This window comes from Rattus norvegicus, chromosome 4, assembly GCF_021556685.1.
Source record: "Rattus norvegicus strain SHRSP/BbbUtx chromosome 4, alternate assembly SHRSP_T2T, whole genome shotgun sequence".
Lineage (NCBI taxonomy): Eukaryota > Metazoa > Chordata > Mammalia > Rodentia > Muridae > Rattus > Rattus norvegicus.
Window position 1 is genome coordinate 82992097 of NC_141537.1, and position 12713 is coordinate 83004809.

Consider the following 12713-nt stretch of genomic DNA (forward strand, 5'->3'; position numbering starts at 1 on the left):
TGACTCAGAGTGAAAGACATCTGACTTAGATTTCTCACAGGCAGACATACATGCAAAAAAGTGCTGGCTGGGTGTTTCTGTTGTTGTGAAGAGACACCATGACCAAGGCAACTCTTATAAAGGACAATATTTAATTGGGGCTGACTTACAGGTTCAGAGGTTCAGTCCATTATCATAGTCAAGGGAAGCATGGCGGCATCCAGGCAGGCATGGTGCAGGAGGAGCTAAGAGTCTTTTTTTTTTTTTTAAAGATTTATTTATGATTACATATGAGTACACTGTAGCTGCCTTCAGACACACCAGAAGAGGGCATCAGATCTCATTACAGATGGTTGTGAGCCACCATGTGGTTGCTGGGATTTGAACTCAGGACCTCTGGAAGAGCAGTCGGTGCTCTTAACCGCTGAGCCACCTCTCCAGCCCGAGCTAAGAGTTTTATATCTTGATTGGAAGGCAACCAGGAGAAGGGTCTTAAAGTCCACCCCCACAGTGACACACTTCCTTCAACAAGGCCAGACCTTCTAATAGTGCTACTCCCTGCACCAACTATACTCAGACCACCACACTGGCCTATCAAACAATGATTAATCCCTACTGTGGGGTTATTAGTGATAAAGGGCACAAAAACATTCTAACAAACCTGGCATTGACCTAACTACCCAACAATCAATGGTAGAGAGGTAGACTAACATTACATACTCACATCTCAGAATGTAACTTAAAATGCATCGGATCTATCTATATTGATCTGGAAAGATATTAAAGAAAAGCAAAAGAGAACTTCAGGTGTGTGATCTACATATATGTCTTCCCTCCATCAGGCACATTTCATGCTCTGCCCTGGAGCATCTTGCCTACAAACATGTCTGCACGTAGGGAGAATATGGATAAAACTGAATCACCCCCCATGGAACTGACATTTATTTGCTTGGTGTGGTAAGTTTGGTGGAAAACTGAGAGAAAAGCTATTCTCAAATATATCGTATACAGTTTAAATTTTTACATTATTAAGTGGCCATAGTGAATGATATCAATGCTATAATTCTGGGAAAGAAATTTGACCAATGGCATAAATAATTTCCGGAGTTTGGGGACCCTTTGCAAAATAGGTTTCAGTGTGTCTGGATGAACAGGATTATCAAGGCCAGAGTGGAACTAGAAAGTACCCAAGCAGAAGGCAAGACATGGACAGCTTCTATACATGGGGCTGACAGAGGGGTCCTTTGAGAGCTCATCTGATGGCAACTGTAGGTGCTACAGAGAATGGCAGAAAGGAAGGAGCTTGGGAAATTCCTGGTCTACTGAAAACAGCAGGTTCTAAGCAGGGAGTGGCAGGGAGTGGCAGGATAAACAGATGGAATGGACACAGATACTGCATAAGGGAAGCTTGAGAGCTTTGAAAAATGGGCCAAGGGAGAGAAATAGAAGATGGCTTTCTAGAGGCTAGAAACACTTGGTGTTTTCTAAACTATTGGGTAGGCAGACACCACTGAACAATGTTATCAAGAGGCCATTTTGGAAGGGAAGCGACATAACAGGATGACACTGGGTTAGTACAGTCTGCCCAATATATTCCTGTGGCCACAGAAGTGAGACAGCCAGAAACGAGAATTTGAAGTAACTGGGACAGAGGGCTCAGGGAGTCCTCTTTAGGTGACAGCTAAGGTCATGGAATACAACAAATAGAGCCAGGGAAGAAGACTACAAGTGACCAATACAGAGAAAACCAGAATTCTGCGGACATGGCTCAGGGAAGTTACTATTTATATGGCAAAAAGATAGAAGCCACCAACCAGAACAGGTTAGTGGCTAAAGAGAGAAAAGTAATTTACTCTTCATGTCAGGGTCTCCATGTAGCCCAGTTGGCCACAAACTTGCTACATAATCAGGGGGAAAGGGGCTTCCAAACTGTAGTAACATCATCAGTGTGAGCTGGGTAAGGTCTGAAGAAAGATGTCAGGTCTCTTAACAGGAAAGGAGAGAAGTAGGGAAGGAACTCCTAGGACAGAGACCTTACAATACATGTGGCACAACCCAAAGGAGCCAAGGAGAAGGGGTCTGAAACCCCAACGAGGAGAAGGACGTGCTGTGCCAGCTCTGAAGAGAGCATCTAGAGGCAGGCATGGGAGGAGCAGGGATGAACCTGGAGGTGAGAGCAGGGCATTCAGACCAGGAATGGCCTCTGCTCCACTGGTTATGGAGATCACATGCTGAGGAGGGGATGGGGAACTCATTTGGGAATCTCAGCATAATGGAAGCTGAGTAAGTTTCAATAGAAAGGAAAAAATAACGGGACAATGGCAGAAGGTAGAACTGAGGCTGAATAGCCTGTGTTTGCCACGGGTGACTCACAATGCCACGTGCAGGAGTGAGTCCCAGTGGCTGCAGGGTAGAGTGGTACATGTGAGTTTTATCTGAGGCTGAAGATTGAGGACAGTAAATTAAGGGGCAAGTTTGTGTGCACAAGGGAATGTATAGAACTGGTAAATTCAAAGCTGCTTCCCAGCAGCCATCCTGAGTGTGCACACCAAGGCAGGAAGGGCTGAGACACTAGAACTCTGAGGCCAACGGTGCACCAGGGAGGCCACAGGAAGAACATCAATGGGGAAAATTGTTTAGGGCAGAGTCCTGGAAATGGCAGAGAGAGCAAAAACCTGTGCTTGTCTCTAGGTGGTACTTAGCATTACTGAATTGTTTTTGAAAGGAAAAAAAATACACTCAAAAAAAATTAAAAAATAAAACAAGGGGAAAAAGCTACACAGTTTAGAACTGGATTTAAAGATGTATAAGATTACTCAGAAATACTGATGAGTAAACACAAGAGACTAAAAGTCAACTGACCGGAAGCAAGGTGACTATGTGGGCAAGCTGTTGAGCACACTGATGGACCAGGAATGAGCGGCCATCTCTGCAGGCTGGAGACCCATCCTGCCATGTGCACCATCTGCCCAGTGCCACAGACTCCCCTTCCCTACCCTGTGTTTTCTGCAAGCAACATAACCAACGTTGTTGCAGCCAAAACACAAGAGGGCTCTCTCTCAGTTTTCCAGTGTCCCACAAGAATGTATAGTCCCTGCAGAGCCCAGTGAGCCGGCCAGGTTGGGAGAGAGACATTACAGGGGAAATCTGGCAAGGAGCCACCTCAGCTTTGCTTCAATGGATGTCCATAAAACACGGGTAAGAAAATGGTAGCTCAGTGTCTGGCATTTGAGACCCAACAGCATGTAACATGTTTATGGCATGCATTAGGCTACAAACTTCAGTCTAAGGCTGGGGCGCACAGCAGAGACTTCGGATCCGGTAGACAAAGGAGGGACTCGGAAAGCATGGTTTGCACTGCAATAAACATGGCTGCTCTTAGAAGACCATAAAGAGGTGGTTTATGAAAAAAGAAATCTGGGCACTCATTTCAAAAATCAAATGCTCCAGCCTTGTTTGTATAAATAAGAGAAGGCTAGTGCAAGCTTCCCTAATTACAGCATGTTCTACAAGGCCATGACTGATTATAACTTGGCAAAAAATTAGTTCAACTGAGAGAAGGGTGGGAGGATGACGGAGGTTTTGGAGTGAGAAGCAATGTGGCAAAAAGGAAGGAAGTGTTCATTAACAGTTTATATCCTAGTAGAAGGAGAAATCAAAACAGGGAGTCTAGACCTTTCCTGAAAACAAGACCTTAGTCAGGCAGTTTATATCCTAGTGGATGGAGAAATCAAAACAGAGAGTCTAGACCTTTCCTGAAAACAAGACCTTAGTCAGGCAGTTTATATCCTAGTGGACGGGGAGGTCAAAACAGAGAGTCTAGACCTTTCCTGAAAACAAGACCTTAGTCAGGCAGTTTATATCCTAGTGGACGGGGAGATCAAAACAGAGAGTCTAGACCTTTCCTGAAAACAAGACCTTAGTCAGGCAGTTTATATCCTAGTGGACGGGGAGATCAAAACAGAGAGTCTAGACCTTCCCTGAAAACAAGACCTTAGTCAGGGTGTCTTCACTCCGAATCACTGAACACAGGGTGATGCTGCTTTCAAGTCCATCTTTCGCCCATGCAACATTTAGACAGGGTCTCACTGAGTCTGTTTCTCTTCTCTAAGTAGAATTCTGCATCTAGTGCTCTCTGACCGCACACTGGATGCCATGCTACTGAGTATCCTATGAAGACTGCTGGGCTTTGCTTCAGCAGCTAGTTTGGGTTTTGGCCAGCCATGCTGAACGCATACAGATTTTATATTGGATCCACTCAAGTTTGTAGAAATGCCGTCTGCATCCAAAGACCAACTGACTTGCTCTGCCTCCTCTGGAGCGCTTATGGGACCCTGGTTTCAAGCACAACTGCTCACAGAAGGAAGTACTTTTTCAAAGCTGAGCCCTTTCTGGGATCAGAACCATGGGTGTGGAGCATTAACACGTCTCTGTGCTGACCAGCTGGGATACAACGTGGGCCCTCTTCCACTCCCACCTCTGTGGGAGCTGCACCCTCGTCATGTGCAGTGCATCAGCCTGGCCTGGCGGAGGACCCTGTGGTTGTTAAATGAGATGCCCTACACAGACTTAGATCTGTGATTCCTTGGTTGGCGATGCTTTTCAGGTAGAATTAGAAGGTGTGGCCTTGCAAGCTATGAGGTTTCAAAGCCACCTGCCATTCTGTTCTTCCTCCCCACCCCCCTCTCGCTTGCTTTCTCTCTCTCTCCTTTGAGTTTTCAGTGAAGACACGAGCTTCCTGCTCCAGCTCCTTTAACTGCCACCTGTTGCCTCTGCCCACCACCTGTACTGTAAACCCGAGTAAGCCCTTTTCCTCTGTAAGCTGTTACGGTCATGGCGGTGTCTTCTGGCAACAACTAACTGGAAAGCAACTAAGACATACCCTCGTGCAGACTGTTAGAAAATCTGTAGCAGCTCATCCTCGGTCATCTCTGCCAGCCTGATGAGCGACACAGGAGTCACAGCACCCTTAGCTCCAGCTTTAGCTCTGAGGAGCTGCTCTGCTCTGCTTAGGCTTCACCCTTCACACTACATACAGTAAAGGGGTATAGATGATGGTGGCACCAACCCCTCAAGCTTCCTTTCTCTCAGGGCCCAGGCTTGAACTTAGAACCTAAAGCTTATTACGGCATAGGAGATAATACGTGGGAGCCAGCACAGTTTCATGTTGTAAGTTGGATGAAGGTGGGGTGGGCGAACAGGGTTTTAGTTTCTCCCAGACGGCTCTCTCTGAACACGGGCAGTTCATACAGAAGAAGCCGTACAGTTTTCAGAATCATTTACGCACTCACTTGTCACTCACAGGGACATCTGTGCATCCCTCAGCAAACATTACTAAGGGTCAGCGACAGGCTCAGTGTTGTCCTGGAGCTTGGAAAGGAAATGTCCCTGCACTCATGAGGTGTATTTGGTGGTGCACTGTCCTGGCTCCTCCAAAGCAGCTCTCTCTGCTGTCAACCTTCATTAAGATCTGACTGATGGGAGAAACCCATGGCCTTTTGCTCACATAGATCGCTGTGCCACGGGTGCTGATTTTGTTTTGTGTGGATACAGCAATGAAGGAATTACTAGAGATGAGGATAAGCAAGCAGGCAGGATGTGCGATGTCTGACACAGGTCATGAACAGCACATAAAACCCTGATATGAGCAGCCCAACTCTGCATCGTGCCTACATGAGAGTAAGGGAAGAAATCTCCTGAGGAAAACTGCAATTCACAAGCAAAATTAGCAGGTGATTTAGTGAGGGTGTTTGGGCACAATTTTGTCTTTCTTTTCTCTAGTTGAGCATGAGAACAAAGGAAGTTCTGCATTTTGAATTAGAAAAAGAACAGAAAATCGGTCTATATAAAATCTCGCTCCGTGGGAAAGCTGGAGGGAGTGGAGGTGATATGACCTTAGCAAGCTAAAGTGATGTTTTCAGAACACTAATTCCTATTAGGTGCCTCAAACAAAAGTACCCACACCAGCATCATCATCATCATCCCATTTAGAGACTTAAGATGGATATCAAGCACAGAGCAAGAGGATATGATGTGTATAAAACTTGAATTGAGACAGGGAATCATTTGCACCCATCTGGCCTTGAACTTCTGATCCTCCTGCCTCAGCTTCCCAATTGCTGGGGGTCACAGGCGTGCAATATCATACACAGCTTAGAAATCTATTTTACTTAACTCACACTCCCTAACATTAAAGCCCATAATATCCTCCTGTGAATAAATGGCTGTGGGGGGAGGGGGGCTCCTGAATCACTCTTGAAATTACTGCTCTGGGAAGAACTGTGATTCAACTTTCAGAGTGAACATTAAATCAAATTAAAATCATTCTTAGAGGTCAAACCGTACAGCTCACTGCACCAGCAGTGCAAGTCCCAGGAGGAGAACCAGAGATGTAATATAGTTAGATGCTTCTGTCCAGCAGCAAACCATGAGAATGAAGCACAAGATACCACGGATCCATAGCCACATGTGATGAATGATCACATATCAAATGCTACACACATTTGAAAATTAAATATTTAGGAATTCTGATTTACGGATGTTAATAAGGTGTTCTGTAGAGAGCACAGAATAGTTAACGCCCTCTAACGCCCATATAACGGCCATATATGCTATTCCATCTTTGATGTTATCTCTCATACTTATTTCTGGGGAGCCACAAAAGCTACCTTGCAGCAAACATCTTTAATTTTAGCATTGGAGAAGCAGAGGCAGGCAGATTTTTTTGAGTTCAAGGCCAGCCTGATCTACAGAATGAGTTCCAGGGCAGCCAGGGCCACATAGTGAGACCCTGACTCAAAAAGGCCACATAGTTACTATGTCTCCTTAAGGCAGTTACCTGAACATCTTGGACAGTAATCTGCAGAGCTATCCAGGGGCAACACACACTCTTTGCAAGCTTTGAGGGTGAAGTTCACCTGCTTTGCCCAGCAGCTCACCCCTCTGATTTCCCGTTGGTTACAAGGCTAAGGTGTCCATGCGACTGCAGCTGACAGCTGCTGGGATTACTTCCTACATCTGCCCAACTCCAGCTGTGTGATGTGGTGCACCTTACAAAGGAATCACAAACAGCTCTCCTACAGGGCTTAGCTTCTACAGTCTCTATTGTGTCTCCAAGCAGACTGTTGGCATGAGGTTATATTGGACATAGTAACCACTCTATAGTATTTTATATCTTTGCCCCCTCTGGCCACACGTCCTATTCTGTATTTGCAACATTCTTCGAGACTATTCTCTTCTCTTCATTGAGTACTTAACTCTTTGAAAGCCCAGTAAATCTGGCTGCACAATGGTTGGATTCTGGAGCCTCCTGAGCAGGTTTGAATCCAAGTACCCCAGAGTACAATCTCCCCGGACCCCTCTCTTTCTCTCTCTCTCTCTCTCTCTCTCTCTCTCTCTCTCTCTCTCTCTCTCTCGTGTGTGTGTGTGTGTGTGTGTGTGTGTGTGTGTGTGTGTGTTCTTCTTTGCATTACAGATGGGTTTGTAGTTCTCAATTGTTTGACCCTCTTGCTCCCACACCACTCTGTTTTTATCTACTCCCCATAACAAATATCCAGAGTGTGAAGAGTCCCAGCATAGTACATCTCACAAAAGGGTCTTTTGTTCAGAGTTGATAACCTGGCAAGCTTGCACACACTTTCTTCCTAAAGAGCTCACTAGGAAGCTTTGTAGTCTGCTATAGATGTGTGTTCCTTTAGAGCAGAGAGAGCCCAGACAGATCTGTCAGGATCAGAAGGTTAAACTAGTACAGTTCTATAAATACACAACTAAAGGTTTTTCAGCTCTCTTGGTAGGTATCAGAAATAGTACAAGATCTTTGAAAAACTCAGACATCCTTATATAATCAAATGTAACCTGAGTGTATTCTAGCAACATGTCAGAATATAGGTGGTGACAGACTAGAGATAGTTTATGCTATTCCTTAGTAAGTCTGAGGAGCAGAAAATCCAAAATGGCATGAACTCAGATGTTTCATGAATAAATCTCTTTGAAAACATGCTTCATTACAAGTACTTGAAGCTGAGCGCAGGTGAGTAACTCAAACTGTGTCTAGGCAGGAATTAACTCTGTTTCCTAGATGATACCAAACTGAAGAGTGCAAATAAGTCACTGGCAGATTTCCTCTCCAGACCCTGGTCCGCACTCTGGCACAAAGAGACTGGAAAAGCATTATGGGAAAGGGACAGCTGATAGAAATCCACCCACTGACTTATGGGCAGCAAGTTCACATTCTCATTAAAAACTAATTTTGCTCTCACTCTCTCCACACTGCTTGGACAGTGTATGTTTTCTTAACTCTAAGGTGACTTGGAGTTCTCACCCCCAAATTACTGTCTCCTTAATCATTTGAGTTGGCTGAAACATTAAGTCTTCTTTTAGGTTTGATATTCAAACTCAAAACAGTTCTCTAAAGTTACGCTCAGAATCAGTGTAAGTGAAAACTCATGTTAGTCTACACATATGGGGGCAGCTGCTGACAGTGTTTCTACTAAAAGATGAGCTGCGACAAAACGAGTTTCTGAAACTAAATGATTTCAGCTTGTTACATTCCAATATATTCTGATACTCCAACTATGTTTTGAATTCATAAAAAGTACTTTTTTCACTCCAAGATTTAAAAGGTTCATTCAAACATAAATCCACTAATCTCTCACACTGCCCTATGAAGTCAAAATAGCATATTCTAACTCTGCATACAAAATGCTTCCAAAATGAGCTTATAAATCACCATGTTTTCAGACTTATGCACAGTGGGCTACAATCTATATCCCTCAACAAAGAAAACAAGAAATCTCCACAGAGATGTTGCCTGTTTTTAAATGGAAAGCATTTACTCTGGAAAGAAGATACATCTAAAGGGCAAAGCAGCAGCAAACAGCTGTCTTTCTGGGCAGCTTACCTATTAATGTAACTGAGGGCGACATAGGTCGGCTGCTGCAGTTCCTGCTTTTCTAAAACACGTGGATCTGTATCTGAAATAAAACACAATTACAATTTTTTTTTAGTTTTAGGTTTTTGTTTTTTTAACATCAGAATATACGAGGCTCCCTAACATAAAGTAACAGAGGGTAAAGAGAGAAAAAGATTAATTTAGAGTAGGAAAACTCAGTCCACAAAGCACAATGATTTGTTCATTCATTCATAAAAACAAGATATTACATTGCTTTTCAAGAAATTCCAAACATCAACAGTGATAAAATGCCCATCTGTCACACAAGCTCTTGCACAACCCCTCATAAATATTGGCTTTCACTGCTTACAGTTACGACGTGGGCATGGTTTTCACTGGTTAACTGGCTAAGAAGGAAAGCCTCTGTTAATTACGCTCACTTCAATACTGGAACAAATTAGTTTACATTGAAAAGCCCCATCAATTTGAAAATCTATGGAGTATTGTTCTTGTTCACTGAGCACTTCTGAGTCCAGCTTCATATTCTGGAGGACTCGTCTCCTTTCTGAATGTATAATGAGCTGATTATAGCTTTTCTAGACTCTTAATCAGAAAGTCTTCAGTGCTTCAGAGTCGACAAACAGCACATTCACTGGGGCTTTCCCTCAAAGGGGCAGAGTCCTGCCCATAGCAACATCCCACAATGGCGCTTCTCTAGTGCAGGCCAGTAATGGATATACTCCTCCCAACCAGAGGCATATTCCCAAGCTTCCCATGTGGAGAAATCACTTCCTGAATATATGAAAAAGAAATGATTATTAATAAACATGGGGCAGGGGAGTCACTGGGTGTTGTTTCCATGAAGAAGAAAGGTTAAAGCACTTCACACTAATTCCTTCTCATTAAAACCTCGCCCATACCATCACACGATTGAAAGCTCCTGGTTACTCCTACCCAGATGTCATGACTGACACAGTTGGCAATGCATTTACTACAATGGTGGATTTGAGATATATGGACTCCAGTGTGCATTAACAGGAGACGGAGGAAGGGAGAGACACGGTGGCTCAGGACATGAGTGGTAAAAATAATCAGGTTGGCATTGCTTTTGACTATCAGACTATACAACTGTGGCAGAGCCAGCTTTATTCATTATGCCTAAGTTAAGAATCTCATGTTCACGCTGTCATTTTTCCTATGCCAAGAACTCCAGGGAGCTCCACCAGAAATCTTCCTTCCTTGGGTCTCTGGCACTGTAAGCCCTGGGAAGCTGAACTAGGAAATAAGAGACAAAGAGTCTCTGAAAGGCTCCCTCAAGCCCAAGGCCAAGGTTTTGGCAGAGCAAATGAGAACAGATCAGTAATTCGCATTTTCTCCCCTTTTATATCCCCAGTTGTGCCTGCAGCTGAGGCTGCGGCTTGGTCTCCGGTTGAGCAATAAACTCACTGGTTGTCTGGACACACGGAAGGCCCTTTCCGAGGAGACATGATTTCCAAACAGAACCCTTAACACTCATCCACGTTTGCTGCAGTCTCAACACAGCTTTGCTGTCCTCCGCAGAGTGTGCTTGTCGGAGGGGAAGCGACAGAACCATGGTTCAAGGGCAGAGTGTCCTGTCTGCATAAACCACCACTGGCAAGCCACACAGGCCATGGGTGCAAATGGTGACAGATGCACCAAAGTAACAAATAACACTGGAGACAGAAATCATGAAGCTGGGAAGGAGGGAAGGTTAGAAAAACAAGGTCATAGCACAAGTCCCAGCCAAAGGTCTCTCAAGTCTCTACCAAACACTTTGAATTTGCGCTCCGGCGGCGCGAATGGGCAGTTGCTCTTTGGAGATGGGGTGTTGCATAGAACTAGGCTGAAGAGACAGGCACTGCTAGAAGCCTACAATTTGTTGATTGAAGGGGTGAAAGGTTCAGAAGCCAGTAAACATTTTAGGCCATCTTTCATTTTCCTTTGTTCTTGCACTTGGCTTCTAATCAAAGAGTCTTCCTATAAACCATCTTCTAAGCATTCCAAATCATTCCTCATTAAGCTTGGTATACTTAGTAAAATGTATTAAATGTTGCTTTCTCAAGCTATCCTGAATTTTTCTCTTTTATTTGTGTGTGTGTGTGTGTGTGTGTGTGTGTGTGTGTGTGTGTGTCTGTGCGTGTGTCTGTGTGTGTGCGCACGCATGCGTGCGGGTATATACATTTATATTAAATTTTCTACTGTAAGCTTGTAATAATTTCGATCTTGAAGTTTTCCTACAGGCTTGTGTGTTGAAGGCTTGTACTTAGCCTGTGGTACACTTAGAAGGTGCTGAGACTTTGTGGAGGTGGGATCTAGCAGAAGGAAGTTAGGTGATTGGCGATGTACCCTTGAAGCAATGAGGAGACCCTGTTTTCTTTTTTTTTTTTTTTCGGAGCTGGGGACCGAACCCAGGGCCTTGTGCTTGCTAGGCAAGTGCTCTACCATTGAGCTAAATCCCCAACCCGAGACCCTGTTTTCTTTCCCCAGCTTCCAAGCCAGGACGAAGCCAGCACATCCCAATCACTTGCGTGTGCCCAGCTATGGGTTCTGTATTAACATGCCTGCAGCAATGCAGCCTACCAGCCACAGGCTGAGATTCTGGAACTGTGAGCCACAAAAATCTTTCCTCCCAATAAGCTGAGCCTCTCAACTGTTTCATCATAGTATTAGAAATCAGATTAATGCGGAAAAGTTCTAGTAACTCTCTGAAGAAGGAGAGTCCAGTATCTTCTTTAACACACCATAGCTCTCTGATGTTTAACTGAATGGTATTGCTGTTGATGCCACACAAACTGAATGGCAATCTTGTTCAACAGAGCATCAAGCATGTGCAACATTCAGTTGGTAAAGCAAGAGTCTAAAATTCCATTTTATTTTTGTTCAACATATTCTATAACCCAAGTTTGACTTATACTTACATTGCCTCAAGAGGTAAATTGCAGGCAGACCTCTGGGAGCTTCTAAATGTTACCTTTTCTGAAACAAACCACTGGAAGCACCTTAGGTATAAAGGACTCCCTCTCTCCCCAACACACACACACACACACACACACACACACACACACACACACACACACACCCCTTTCCCCCTGGAATGCAGACTCTAGTAACTAGTAACAGATGCCCTCAGGCCTCAACTTTCCTTTTAGATTAAATGACTCTTCAAAGCAACCCGAATTAGAACATCCACCAAAGATGTGCCCTCTTGGAAAGGAAAAGTTGTTCTTGGTGTAAGTGAGGAAAAGACTAAACAAGGGCACTGGAGAGACCGCATCAACTGCTGGCCCCAAATGAGCCTGGGCTGTCACTTGCTTGCTAGTGGCTGTGTGGTGATTATGACTTGCTGTTTTATGGGTTTTAATTATGCTGCTGAGCACTTCACATTCAGAAAAGTATGATGGCTGTTTTCATTACTTCTTCCTCTCTGACAGCAACATAACTTTCTGATGGTAAACACCCTTCACAGAAACAGACTCCAGACATAGACTGGTTTTATGAAGTAGGACGCTTCCCCAGCTCCGCCGGGATCTCGTCCAGAGATTATGAAGGCAAAGGGGACATCATCACCTGGTACCCGAGAGTCTCTCTAACCACTAGAGAGTGCTGAGCTTGACAAAGAAAGGCTTCCTTATACATACAACATGCAATTCAGAAGTGGTTTGGACTACAATAAGCCCCTGCAATGGGTAATCTAAAAGGAAATAAAATGTGCACATACTGTCATCTCTCAGACAATTCTCTGGCTTGCTCGTTCTTAGTGCCAATCAAATGAGGAAGTGACTTCCTGGAGATATAGACTCCGTGTCAGAGTGTTGTTAGAGAG

At 44.3% G+C, this 12713-nt stretch overlaps 1 protein-coding gene across 9 annotated transcripts in view; it reads right to left on the reverse strand.

Annotated features, from left to right (window-relative positions):
* Jazf1 (JAZF zinc finger 1) overlaps positions 1-12713 on the reverse strand; it is a 303410-nt gene that overhangs the window by 120399 nt on the left and 170298 nt on the right. For 8 of the 9 annotated variants that reach the window (XM_087659243.1, XM_087659247.1, XM_087659245.1 and 5 more), the window contains 1 exon segment: positions 8879-8951. The exons of the other annotated variant lie outside the window; for it this stretch is intronic. Coding sequence is in view for 2 of the 8 variants with exons in the window: in XM_087659241.1 (XP_087515367.1) it covers positions 8879-8951 (73 nt within the window). In the remaining 6 variants the exon portion in view is untranslated. 9 annotated transcript variants of the gene reach the window in all.